This window comes from Scophthalmus maximus, chromosome 10, assembly GCF_022379125.1.
Source record: "Scophthalmus maximus strain ysfricsl-2021 chromosome 10, ASM2237912v1, whole genome shotgun sequence".
Lineage (NCBI taxonomy): Eukaryota > Metazoa > Chordata > Actinopteri > Pleuronectiformes > Scophthalmidae > Scophthalmus > Scophthalmus maximus.
Genome location: NC_061524.1, coordinates 25,054,492 through 25,068,760, shown reverse-complemented (window position 1 = coordinate 25,068,760; position 14,269 = coordinate 25,054,492). Strand labels below are relative to the sequence as shown.

General features: G+C 42.6%; 1 protein-coding gene across 3 annotated transcripts in view; it reads right to left on the bottom strand.

Moving 5' to 3' along the window:
- LOC118284177 (protein phosphatase 1B) overlaps positions 1 to 14,269 on the bottom strand; it is a 36,411-nt gene that overhangs the window by 11,804 nt on the left and 10,338 nt on the right. For 2 of the 3 annotated variants that reach the window (XM_035606885.2, XM_035606886.1), the window contains exons 2-6: positions 9,751 to 10,662; positions 7,799 to 7,916; positions 3,399 to 3,513; positions 2,955 to 3,012; positions 1,541 to 2,388 (exon numbers count right to left, since the gene is read on the bottom strand). In XM_035606885.2, the coding sequence (XP_035462778.1) occupies positions 2,074 to 2,388; positions 2,955 to 3,012; positions 3,399 to 3,513; positions 7,799 to 7,916; positions 9,751 to 10,638 (1,494 nt within the window). In that variant the 5' untranslated portion in view covers positions 10,639 to 10,662 and the 3' untranslated portion in view covers positions 1,541 to 2,073. Of the gene's footprint in view, positions 1 to 1,540; positions 2,389 to 2,954; positions 3,013 to 3,398; positions 3,514 to 7,798; positions 7,917 to 9,750; positions 10,663 to 14,269 lie in introns of those variants that run through there. The other variant, XM_035606887.2, reaches the window with a different exon arrangement.

Here is a 14,269-nt window from a genome sequence, read left to right as displayed (position 1 = left end):
AGTCTAAAATTTGCAGTTTTACTGTATAGGTGGGGTCCGTGGGGAGGTCCGAAAACCAGTCAGTATCTGGTGTGACCACCATTTGCCTGACTCAACACATCTCCTTCGCATAGAGTTGATCAGGTTGTTGATTGTGGCCTGTGGAATGTTGGTCCACTCCTCTTCAATGGCTGTGCGAAGTTGCTGGATATTGGCAGGACCTTGAACACGCTGTCGTATACGCCGATCCAGAGCATCCCAAACATGCTCAATGGGTGACATGTCCGGTGAGTATGCTGGCCATGCAAGAACTGGGATGTTTTCAGCTTCCAGGAATTGTGTACAGATCCTTGCAACATGGGGCCGTGCATTATCATGCTGCAACATGAGGTGATGGTCGTGGATGAATGGCACAACAATGGGCCTCAGGATCTCGTCACGGTATCTCTGTGCATTCAAAATGCCATCAATAAAATGCACCAGTGTTCGTTGTCCATAAAATATGCCTGCCCATACCGTAACCCCACCGCCACCATGGGCCCCTCGATCCACAACGTTGACATCAGCAAACCGCTCACCCACACGATGCTATACACGCTGTCTGCCATCTGCCATGTACAGGGAAAACCGGGATTCATCCGTGAAGAGAACACCTCTCAAAAGTGCCAGACGCCATCGAATGTGAGCACTTGCCCACTCAAGTCGGTTACGACGACGAACTGCAGTCAGGTCAAGGCCCCGATGAGGACAACGAGCATGCAGATGAGCTTCCCTGAGTCGGTTTCTGACAGTTTGTGCAGAAATTCTTTGGTTATGCAAACCGATTGTTTCAGCAGCTGTCCGGATGGCTGGTCTCAGACGATCTTGGAGGTGAAGATGCTGGATATGGAGGTCCTGGGCTGGTGTGGTTACAGGTAGTCTGCGGTTGTGAGGCCGGTTGGATGTAATGCCAAATTCTCTGAAACACCTTTGGAGACGGCTTATGGTAGAGAAATGAACATTCAATTCACGGGCAATAGCTCTGGTGGACATTCCTGCAGTCAGCATGCCAATTGCACGCTCCCTGAAAACTTGCGACATCTGTGGCATTGTGCTGTGTGATAAAACCGCACATTTTAGAGTGGCCTTTTATTTTGGCCAGCCTAAGGCACACCTGTGCAATAATCATGCGGTCTAATCAGCATCTTGATATGCCACACACAGTGTACATGACCATCAAACTGCTGGACAGTCAGTTTCCTAATTACTTCTGAGCCTCTGGAGATGGAGTGACTATGTGAAAAAATGGTTGTAATTCCTAAAAGGTTGATGCAATATTTTCCATAAACCCCTTGACTTAAACTTGAAAGTCTAGACTTCAATCATATCTTGCCTGTTTCACTTTAAATCCATTGTGGCAGTGTACAGAGACAAAATAAAAAAAATGATGATGATGATGCTGTCCAAATAATTAATTACTTACTGACTTGTGTGCACGCATATTTATTTATCAGTTTATTTATTCATTTATTTATATATTTTCATCCCAGTTATTTGAAAGATGCTATAAACAAAAAGTGGCTTTGAGCAGAGTTGGTTTTAATTTTGTGTGAATATATGCAAACAATCACAGCAACTCCTCGTCCTAACAGACAAACCAAGACAACGTGAACATCACCTCACCCTAACATGGGCTATCAAACAGGAATCCACACCAAAAACAACAACCGGACAGCCTTGAAATTGCACTACAAAGCTAATGATTGTTCAGACTATCACATTGGGATCTCAGTGTGCCATAACCTCACAAACATATTCAATTCATCTTTTAAAATCACACACACACTCATGAATGTTCTGTTCTGAAAGTAACAGGACAATACAGGTGTCATTTAAGCCCTTTTTTAAGCCATCATGTCAAAGGGTGCATACAATATATGTGTGTATTTCAAAATTTGTGGGCAAGAGTACTTCATTAAACACAGGAGTATGATGCCAACTTCTGTTCTGTACAGACACCGTAGTGTCACAAATTCTCAAAAAGAGGCCATAGCCTAAATAGGGTTATATTTGAAACCAGATACCCTTAGAAACATGCCTAGGTTTTTTTTCCAATTACATAAATATGCATAATTGTCTATTGTTCGCAAAAAAAAAACCTGGTTGTATGCCACAAAGGTAAACAACTACCTGCACTAACGAAAAACAAAAACTATTGTATTTGGGTGTCTGGAACATGCTGAGCAAAACGACAGACAGCAAACAAGTGGAAAATGATACAGCAATGGTTTCAAAACATCTTGAAACATTGTGTTGGTTTAATTGACTAAAGTCACCGTCTTCAATGAAGGGGCAAACTACAAACCTGTCAGAGGCACTTTTAAAGCCGCGTGTTTGAACGTTTTTCAGTTGAGTGGTCCTTTCTGGGATCTGTAGTACATATTGACATTACTTACTATCATTTCCTTTTTTTGGTTAAGAGTTATTTTTTTTACTACTACCGATCTACAGAGTCTGTGAGTGTGTCCAAGTCTGCACCTAGTATTTCCAATATTTCAGCAGAGCCACATCTGACTTTCTGCAGGGAAATTATGCTTACAATATTATATACCATGGAGTTAGGCTCAAAAAGGAGAACATTGTTGTAGTTCCAGCGGCAAATACTTGTGTTTGACATGTGATGAATACAGACTTATTGTTTAAGTGTTAGCTTTACAATCATCAAACAGCTACAGTAGTAGGGAAGGCAAAGAAGCAAACTAATAAAGGATTCTCCAATGCACAGGAAGTGCCCCTCTTGGAGACAGTTTAGCAAGGGCAAGACTTTTGATAGAGCTATGTAGATTGAGTGTGTAATCATAGTGTGAAACTTGCATGTTAAAGATGAATGTAAAAGACTCAACCCAGATAAATTATGCAGCCCCAAGAGATTTGTGTGTGTTGTATGAATGGTCAAAGAAGGACACAGCTTTGTCATCACATATACTGACACTCACCGCATCTTCCTCCCTGTATGGGTTCAGACGGCTGTAGACTGCTTCAATAACACTGCGTCTGCAGGAAGAATACGCATAACAAATTCTATTTAGGTCTCTTGAATTGTTTAATTCAAACAATTCATCAAAGTAACAAGTGCATGTATGTGGTCAAACAAGAGACAGTAAGGTTAAGTTGTGAAAAAGGAAAACATCTTGTTCACATTTTAACAACTGCAAATGCTACTCTCTATATTATTTTTATTTTTAATATCATGTCAACACTGGCTCTGTACTGGCAAGTTGATGGCTTTTTCAGAAGTCACTTGTCAGCCGAAACATACAAGGTTTGCCAAAGTTTTGCATTCTCCTTACAATTTCATATTTTCATTCAAAATGTTTAGGACTCCTGTGTTGAAATAACAGAAATATCACAGCATTCCCTCTGAGGAAAGTGGTCCTTACTTGCTGGCAAGACCTCCCCCTGGTGGTAGAGGAGGCATGCCGCTGTTGGTGGACAGGTTCCTCATCACCGTCACCAAGTCTGGAAACCCCTCCTCTCCCGCTCGAGAAAGCATCTCTGAAACATCACCAGGCATATTGTAACACAAGTCAGTATTAACATAGCTGGTGATAGTCAAGAACATTTTGGGATAATGATAGTGGAAGGGGAGGAGAACAGATGAGACCAAAAATGTGATGAAGAAAGAGAAGTGGAGATGGATACTGTACAAGTGAATCTGTGGACAGGGCCAGTTCTTGGCATAGGCCATTGCCTAGGGCGCAGAATGTCAGGGGGCACCGCAAGGTTGACATTTTTTTTCATTAGAGCGCAGCAGCGAGCAAGAGGGAGACCAGTGTGCGCCCCCCATGTGCCGCTCCTCGGTTGACAACCCCCAGTGAGGCTGCACAGATAGGTATGGGGGTGTACCCGACGGACCAAGAGAGGAGAGAGGAGGCATTGTGGGATCCACGGGAGTTTAAGCATGCACTGTGCAGGAATCAGTCCTCAGAGTTCTGAAGCCCTCTGCTGCACAAACTAACAGCAGTTCACCTGATTATTCAGAGTTCAGTGAAGCTTGACTCAGACAAAACCCTGAACAGGAGAACAACACGCCTTTGTCGTGATTGACAACGTCTCTAGTTGATGAGTCCCAGATGCCGCTGCTCCAGAGTGATGACCAGCTGTATATTCAAAATGTATCATGGTCCTAACCATGTCCCAATTCAACACTGCACTTTCTTGACCCGTAAACAACAAATGTGTGACAGCGGGAGTTTGAATAAGAGATGGTGTCAGAGGAGGAGAAAGAAGCAGTTAGGAAACCGCAGCAAACAGAAAACACAAGGCAAAGACACCTCCACATGAAGTTAAACTTCACCCGGATAAAAACTCCTGATCATCCAGCAGCATAGACAGCAGCAACTTACATCGGCTTCTCCGCTGCCAATGTTTATCTCCCGTCGCTATTGCGCAACACCGGGAGGACGGTGTTTTATTAGGGCTATTTCGATGTAAATTTGTTCGACAGAGTTTTAATTTATAAGTTCAATGTAACTAACTACATATAATCGTGGATAACGTTCACCTCTAAAAGAAATGCTTAAACGAAAACTATTACATTACATTCATTTAGCAGACGCTTTTGTCCAAAGCCACTTACAATTAGTGCATTCACCCATGAAGATAATACCCAAAAGGGCAAGAATCATAAACAATTGTCAAATAGGCAAAAACAGCTTGAAGTGCTCATTTTAGTTATTAATTTTTTGGGGACATTTATGGTAACAAGATTAAAGCACATTGGACATGGCACATACTGTGCAAAGAATACATTGTGTACACTGTGATGCAGGGTAGACAAAGGACACCTCCTCCAGGGGGGAAAGAAAAGGTAAGGGAGACATTAGACTTTGTACTTTTTTTGTACTTTTTTCTTTGTACTTAAAATTTCATTGGGTCTACAATACTCTGGGTTTCGGAGCCAATGGTTCCGAGATATTTTTTTTTGTCTGGAGCCCTGCAGTGGAGAGCACATTGACATTATATTACATTCAGAGTAGCCTCTCTGCTGCCCTTATATATAAAATGGATATGTCGGAAAATGATCTTCATTTCTTTGAGGATCATAAAACATATGTATGATAGGGATAATTAAAGGAAAATCATAAGACATGCAGAATTATGGTATATAACCATACCAACCACTGTCTGTGGACATACGTTTGTTTTATAGACAGAGAGAGGGAGAGAGATGATGACAGAGAGGGGCCTGCAACCGAGATGGCATGGAGCCAGAGCATTCCTCTTCCTCTCTCGGTTCCATTTTTTTTTCTATTTGTCTTTCTTTCTCTCTCTCTCTCTTCCAGTATTTAACAGTGAAGCCTAACATGTACTCTGCATCAACCAAACAAAAAATGTACACAACTCTGATCTGACCTTCAACGCGAACCCATTTTTGAGTGCCTATCAATCCATTAAGCAAACATTAATTTGCAGTATTATAAACAACTACCTCCATCTGCATGACACAGTTTACAGTGGATATTACAATGTATCTTCCTAATAGACCTAGTTATTTTTTTCATTCTGTGGGTCAGGACAAAAGTGGTACTAGGTTTTTAAAAACAAGACAATTGTAAGGATTAATTTTTTACTAATTTCGAGTTTAACAATAGATTTCTTGTTTGGCCAGAATCTGAAACAACTGAAAAGCCCAGGTTTTACACAAACTAACAAGCAACTAGTTAGGCAAGAGAGTGGACATAACAAAGAAAGACTTCAGAGCAGTTTCGTCTAGGATTTTTTTCAGCAACGGGGGAGCTAACCCCCAATGTCGTGAAACCCTTATTAAACCTGGTGTGGGAAGAATATAAATCGAAAAAAACGCTGCATAGTAAACGTGCTTTTAATCTTTAGCTTGTTAAATCTACCTTTCCCTCGCTTCTCTCCTATCGCTCTCTCTTTAACACAAATTCCGGCACATTTTTACCTTCCAGTTACCTTCTAATGCACAATACTGGTAACTGATGCTTTCACAAATATTATGAATTTTCTATACATTTACATTACTTATACTTGTAATTTTGCAGTTCTTATATTTCTTATATTTTGTCAGGTGTGTTTTGTGTCTGATACCTGCTGCTATAACACTGTAATTTTCCGCTTGTGCTGATGAGCAGGGTGACATACAGTCGCACTCAGAGACCACAAGACATCTAACACTGTACATTGCTCCAAATTAATGTTGTGCTGCCTTAAATGTTTGGAAGGATCCGAGGTGCGACCCAATTTGCAGGTAATAAACTCCCGCAAATGCTGTACTTTGACTTGTCGCTTTCTCTGTTAAAGTGCAGCCAGACTTTTGACTGTACCGCGGCCCATGTTTCACTCTGAAACTTGGACGTTAGCCAAGCATGCTAAGCGCTAACTTGTATCAAAACACAGGTGCTGTTACGCTGACGTAGACAGACAGGTCCTGCCAGATGAAGAAAAACCCACCACTACTGGATTTTGACCGCCGCTCCTGAATTATTATTTCCGCAAAATTTTAACGAGAGGAGATTGGACTCCGCCTTATCTAGAGGTGACCGTAGTATCAATGAGCTCTGACGTTATCGGTACTGCTAACGGTATTGAAGAAATTCATTCATTCGTCTATGATGAATCTTCGCTATTCCTAATCCTGAGTCTGTGTCAGAGCCGCTGTGCAGGGGTTGTGGCCAGCTCTCTGCGCGACACACGGAGCACAGACAGAGACACTCACCTGCTCCGTGTGACAGTGGAAGACAGTGAATGTCTCTTACCTGAAAACAAATTAATGGAGAAAACCCTCGTTTCCACAAGTGTTACAAATGTTTTGCAAGTAAATGTTGTAAAACGAGCGATCTGGGAAATATTTTGTCAAAGTGGAAGTAAAAGTAAACTCTACCTCTGCTGGTCCCAGTCAGACACTACAGCTGCAGCCAGTGAAAGAGTAGTGAAAGACCTACAACCCTTTACAACAGTAGAGTCCAAGGGCTTTGACAGGCTTTATGTTAGTCCCATCACTCAACAAAAAAAATGTAAAGTACTTACATGAGTAATTTTTTTCAAAATAGTGCTGTTCAGTGTTCAACTGAAGAAGGGCTCTACTCCATTTTAAACTCATTTAGTCTAATTTTTTCTACAAAAAGAACCGATAAGAGAACTGTTAAAGTACCGGATCGATAAGCAGTATCGATAAGAGTGCCGGCTCACAATTTCCCCCCTCACCCCGCACGCATGCTTCACCTCCACTGCTACAACTCCATCCTAGGGGAAACACTGAAGTGAGTGGAGAAAAAGTAGTTCAAGGAGAGAAAAGAGGATAGGACCAAACATGGAATAATGAGGGAAATCCTTGCTAAAATTGAGATGGAGGCAATGATGGTGTCATTCTTCTGCTGTGATGTGGCTGGAGGTTAGAGTGGTAGGGTTGGTGAATGGAGAAAACACATATGCATACATGATATAGGTTCAGCTGGAGAAAGATGAGAAACCTTTGCAAGAACAAAGATACAGACCTGTTTTTCTCAAATCAACATTTTCAATGACAGTATTAAAGGGTGTAACTAGAGTTCATAAATAATTTATTGAGCTTGTAAATAAAAATATGAACCAAAGGCTTTTATAACACAACTTTGCACATGACACTAGCTTGTGTTCCACTCGCATTCTTTCCATGCAGCTACTTAAATTAAAAGACCAAACATTCATTTTAAGCCACACAAGGAATGTGAATAATCCAGAACTGTTTTCAGGAGAAACTAAATAAAGATTATGAGATTGAGGAATTTTTCATTTTTTAATATTGAACAGCTTTACTCCATTCATTCATTCTCACCTTCAACCTTCAACTCCAGATATTTGTTGAGCTCAGCGTCTTTCCTCACAGCTTCCTCTGACACTTTGGGAGCGTTGGGCAAAGACACTAGCACAACACTCATGTTATCCCGACTCCCCTACGATGGATGGAGGGAGAGAGGAATAAGGAAAGTGCAGGTAAGAGACAAAGTTTTTGTGTAATGCTGATAGAAAAGGTTATGATTTCCAAAGCACAAGTAATGGAAAAGTATATACTGAGAAACAACTGAGATGTTGATACATCCAGGTAAATTTCAACCAAGAGGACATAAAAGTGCTATTTCATACATTTTTTTTCACCTGAGCACCTGTTACTTTTTAAATGCATTGCAATCCACTGAATTAAAACTGATCACAGCTGCTGATCAAGATTAATGAGGTAACCTGCACGATTTTTACAACCATTTTCAAGCCAACAGAAGCCCATCAAATTATAGTCATATGCATGGGCCATTAAAGCTGTAAAAACTACTAACAACATAAGTCAGCACCTCCAGGATTTCGCGGGCATTTATTTTGATTGTTGATGCCAAAATGCCTGATTTTGCGTCAGCTTTAATTAAAAAAATTGCGGGTGGTTTTTTTGCTATGAATTTGCAGGGACTTCAAAATTGATGTAAGTAATCTTACCAAAAAGGCTCTGGATTACGAAATTGCAGCTTTAAATATGTTTATTTTTCAATAAAGAATGCTCCTGAGAGTGTTCCTCCAAATAATAAAACTGTTTTGGAGCTTAGAAGTAGTTGATTCATCAACCACAAAAAGTTGATGATGTCAATAGCAATGACAAATTGTGTTCTTTTTAACACCAGTGACAAAATAATTAATAGAATACTAAAATAAAGACATGAATAATAAAACATTGTGTATAAAAGAGTGGATAGAAATAACAGAATAAAAAAACTTAAATAAATATGCTTCAACTCTCCATTGACAACCTTCTCCATCAAAAATTTTCTCATTGCAGTGATCACTCTGTGTGTGGAATGCAAACTGCAGTGAAATTGGCAACCCAATCTTCACAAATCTTAGGGAAATACAAAAATAATAAATCTTTTCAAGACGATATGCACTCTCAATTGGAAATAATCCCTGACAACACGGATATTGTTTGAGCTACTTTTCATTTGATGACTTTCTCACCCACAAACACACCTCTATAAATTTATGATATACTAACACTAACATTACCACTATACCTAACATTGTAATCCAACTCACCTTGACTTTTTAAGCACTTGCAACAGGTCGGGATGTAACAGCCTCTGTCACGGTGATTTCTCTTGTCTGTTGTCCCCGCGTTTCAGCTATTCTCCGGGTGTGTTTAGCAGTAGAGGGTATTTGTCAATCAATGACTTTCATTGGTGTTCCACCACCAAATTGCACACAGTGCAAAACAGTTTTCCTCCGCTTTTGTGTAGAACCTCATGGACTTGCTTTTCACAGTCTTCAACAGTAATTTTTTTGGTGGTAAATGCAAGATGTTTGCGTCGCACATGTCCGCATATTCAAAAACAGAAACAAGGCAGTGAGCTTGGTGATGTGTAGCTCAATATTTTGCCCCGGGGAATGCTATGATCGGCCAAATTTGAGGAAAAGTTGCAGTGATTGGACAAAATTGCAAGGTCGCGCTGAATTAACAGAGATTAGTTGTGTTTGCGATAATCGTTGTGATCGCAACATTGCAAAATCCTGGAGGGGCTGATAAGTCTAACAAACAAAAACATCTTCTGACAACTAAATATACACATTGAACATTTCGTCATCGTGCAGTTACCTTTGAATCAGGAGATTAAAATGGCTTTCTTGGTGACACAAGGATTTAAAATTTGAATTTGTGTCAATGGTTTTACTCTCCGTAACTCAGAAACAAACAGAAGCTATCACAGCAAAAACAGACAAAAGACCTGATAAAAAAACATGTCCACACACCTTATGCAGGCAGGTATCCACCACTTCATTGCAGACTCTTTCCAGGTCATCTGACACCTCAAGCCTGGATTTCACATAGTCGCACAGCTCCTCATTGGACATGACATCCCAGATGCCATCACACGCCAGGATTACAAACTGATCCTGTTCCGGGGCCCGAATCACCTCAAACACTTCTGGTTCAGGGCTAACCAGCTGCTCCGTGGGGCCCTTCCCATCCACACACTTGTAATCGTAGTCCCCCAAGGCTCTTGATACAGCCAGTGACCCATTCACCCTCTGAATCATCACGGAGCCACCAGCATTTTGGATGCGCTCTCTCTCACGTGGGTTACAAGGCTTGTGGTCAAGTGTAGAGAAACACACTTTTGAATTGCGGTAAAGAACAGCTCGAGAATCACCACAGTTAATGAAGAAAAAATGCTCGGGAGAAAGGAGGATTCCCACTGCTGTGGAGCCACTACGGTCCATGCCATTTCGAAGATCAGAGAAGCTGCGCATGTGCTCATCAATCCTCAGGAAACCTGTCCGGATTCCAGCTTTCACAGCCTCCACTGTATGAGGAACTGGTGCTGAAGGGTCACTGGTGGAACTGTCTGAACCAGCCTGGGAGCCTTGTGTAGCCTTGGCCACTAAGCTAGCACCGATGATGTGTTCCAGGAGATGCTTAGAGCAATAGTTGGCAACCCTTGAGCCAGCATGACCATCGTACACAGCAAAAAATGACCAGTCAGTCATACCAGGAGCAGGAAGTCCCAAAACAGCTGTATGAGCATCCTCCATCTCCACCCGCCAGCCCTGCATGGAGCTCAGGCCATAGTGCAGGCCATTGCCCTCACCATGTGAGTTGTGCTTCTCTGTCTTGGGCTTGTCCAGGAACGCACCCATGGCTCTGCCCCCACTGCTACCTGTCTGAGATGAAAAAAAGAGAGACACCAGACAAAAAATTTTAAAAGATAAAAAGACAATTGAACAGTTCAGTCACTTTAGGCTTTGACAATAGTGAGACCAATGTTGCCCATTGAATGGAATGTTTGCTTGGCCCATTTTGTTGCTGCTAGCTTTTTTCCTTTTTGAAATTGCAAAAGTGACCGGGGGCCTGTACTACGAAGCAGGATTTGCGGTTATCATGTAACATCAGGTTAAACTCTGGGTTTTCCGTCCTACAAAGCTGGTTCTCTTGTTACTGGGGTAAATCATCATCGTTACTTATGCTCCAGAGCAGGTTAAGTTTGATAGGAGATCAAAGTTAGTCGCCAGTCCAAAGACTTGAAAAACAGAAAAACAGTGACCGGATGCGTATTACATATTTATTCCATCTAAATACAACTGTTTTAGCAAAGAGCAGTGTTTATCTCTCTCTATAAAGTCTCTTTGTAGTGCAGCGTAATGACGTCAGAGCTGCCAGTGGCGGTAGGGTATCATCTCAAAGTGACATTTAGTCTTTGTGTTAGCTAACGGGAGCAAATTTACGCAATCACCGTAATCAGAACCCGAAAACGGAATAACCGATTCCACATCACTCCATTGATGTTTCATAAAAATGCTTGTATAAAGAGTTTTTAGACAGGATCCAAGCCAGTTAACCATGAGAGGAATTGTTACCATAAAACATTTTATTAGGAGCCAAAAAATTGTAAAACAGAAAATAAAATAAAGTACAAGACTGTGTACATAACTATTTCACCATTTGCTCTGGTGGTTGTGTGTACGTATGCACCAAACAGCAGCTCATAGTACCCTCCCTTCTTGTCACTGGGGGTTGTCCTGGAAAGGATCCCATCTGGGAAATCTGTAGTTCTGCTTGGGGACTTCCAACGCTCATGTGTGGAATGATGGAGATACCCTAAGAAGCGTGATTGGGAGGAATGGCCTGCCATATGTTTTGTTATTGGACCTCAGTGCTAGTCATGGATTGTCCATAACAAACACCATGTTCAAGCATACGGTGTACCAAGTGTACTTGGTACCAGAAGACCTTAGGCATATGATTGATGATCAACTTTGTGGTTGTATCATTAGAACTGCGGCCATATGTTCTGGACACTTGTTGACAGTTTAGCTCTGAAGAGAGGTGCAGAACTGTCAACTGATCAACACCTGGTGGTGAGTTTGATCAGATGGTGGGGAAGGCTGCCAGACAGACCTGGTAAACCCAAACGAGTAGTGAGGGTGAATTGGGAATAGGGCTGAACGATTTGGGGAAATTATTGAATTGCGATTTTTCTAACATATTGCGATTTGATTTGCAATTATAATTAGCGCACACACGCACGCGCACACACTGACAGAGCGAGATGTGTTGAAGAGGAGAAGGGGAGAGAGCTCTCTCTCTGTTAGCAGTCTGTCTCTTTAACGAGGGAATAGTCGTGTTGTTCGTCACCTCACGGTGCCACGTAAGACATTTTCATGCGGAGTAACAGTCTCAAACAACTCTTGTGGTTCTGTGTTCGTCACTTGTTGGCCGTACACTCGTCATGTAGCCGCTGTGGCGCTGTGCCAAGCGCTGATACAGGTTGGTGGTATTGCCCCCCTTAGTAGCAACGGTAGCACTGCATGTTCTGCACAACACCTGACGCTGCGCAGCATCGTCCTTGGAACGGACGTGCTGTTCCTCTTCGAGACTTAAGTCTCCGACTGTTCTGTCGGACTTGAGGACATTGCGCAGCAGGTTAGTGCAGCGTGACTGATGGTTGTTCTAGGAACCGAGTGCTCTATTCGCTCGCGTATCACGTGACCCGTGTAATCCCGTCCGGTTAGAATCACATCGCGATATTATCGCAAATGCAATTAATCGTTCAGCCCTAATTGGGAACGTCTATCCCAGTGGCATTGAAGTCACACTTTCCAGAAGAATTTCTCATACATGCCGAGGGGGACTGGGAAATGGACATGGAGGCAGAGTGGACCATGATCAGGGCCTCCATTACAGAGGCGGCGGCGGCTCGGAGCTTTGGTCAGAAGGATGGTGCCTGTTGAGGCGGCAACCCAAGAACCCGCTGGTGGACGCTGGCGGTGAGGGAAGCTGTCGGGCTGAAGTAGGAGGCTGGAGGGTTTGCTTGACTGGAGGGTCTCTGGAAGCAGCTGACAGGTACTGGGAGGCCAACAGGGCTGGGGCTTATGAGAGTTTGGGGAGACCATGGAGAAGGACTTTCGGTTGGCCTCAAAGAGGTTCTGGCTAACCATCAAGCGTCTCCGGAAGGGAAAGCAGGGCTTGGCCCAGACTGTTTTCAGTCGGGGAGGAGAAGTGTTGACCCGGACTGGGGACATCGTCGAGCAGTGGAAAGAGCACTTTGAGGAGCTCCTAAACCCTTGCCACACCTCCTCTGTGGGGGAGGCAAAGTCTGAGGACTCGGGAGAAGCCTCGCCCATAACCTTGGCGGAGGTCGCTGAGGTAGTTAAGAATCTCCCCAGCGGCAAGGTGCCAGGTGGGGATGAGATTCCCCCAGAGATGCTGAGGGCTCTGGACATTGTGGGAACTATTGGGGAATCACACTCCTCAGCATCTCTGGGAAAGTTTATTTGAGGGTATTGTAAAAGAGGTTCAGATCGATTGTCGAAATCGGATACAAGAGGAACAGTGCTGATTCCGTCTTAGTGGTGGTGCTGTGGACCAGCTTTCTACCCTAGCAGTGGGACTTTTGTGTGCTGCTCTGCCATCGCGTCTGAACCCAGCACACTGTTAAATTTAAAGACCAGAGGCGCGTCCGGCTCATCAGCCGAGTCACATGACACACACACACACACACACGTTATTGTTATCTATTGACAGAAGTCGTATTAATTGTACATTGATATTGCTGGTTGACAGAGTCAGTGCTCGTATTACACCTTCAGTTCACTCCAAAAATTCTCATATCTACCAGATATAAACACCCTTAATTTTGAGACTGAATTGACTATTTGGTTACTGGTCCCGGTTTCCGGGTGGTGTTTGCTTGCTATTAGCTCCTACCGATGCACAACACCTTTAAGTTGTCTAAGTTGTTGGTCAGACGGTCTCGTTTGTTAACATTACAGTTGTTCAGTTGTTAACATAACAACTGTCACTCCCACCTGGGGGTCCTGACCCCGAACAAGAGTCGCTGAAACTTCATGGGGGCCATGAGACATATGGTTAAGGTTAGGGTTTATGATTAAATTCTTTACTACGACACATAATTGTTTACAAGAGTGTAAAGTTATTCATAGATCTAGCCTCCTTAATTGCTATCACAGTTCAACAAATTGATGGTTTTAATTCTAAAATGTACAAAATGACCCGGACCCCCATAGATGGTCTGATATCCACTCACCATTTTCTTACAAAATCCTATGGGAAACACTGAGTGAGACAATACCAGAATTCTGATGGACAACAATATACTTGTATGTGTACTGTTGTTTACCCCTTAAGATAGTATTGTTTGGTACACTTGGAAACAAGGAAGAAGACTGGTGCTTACAACTATATTTTCATAACTAAATCCAAAGGTGTGTCCAATTCCACACTACAGACACTAAACAATATACTGATCTA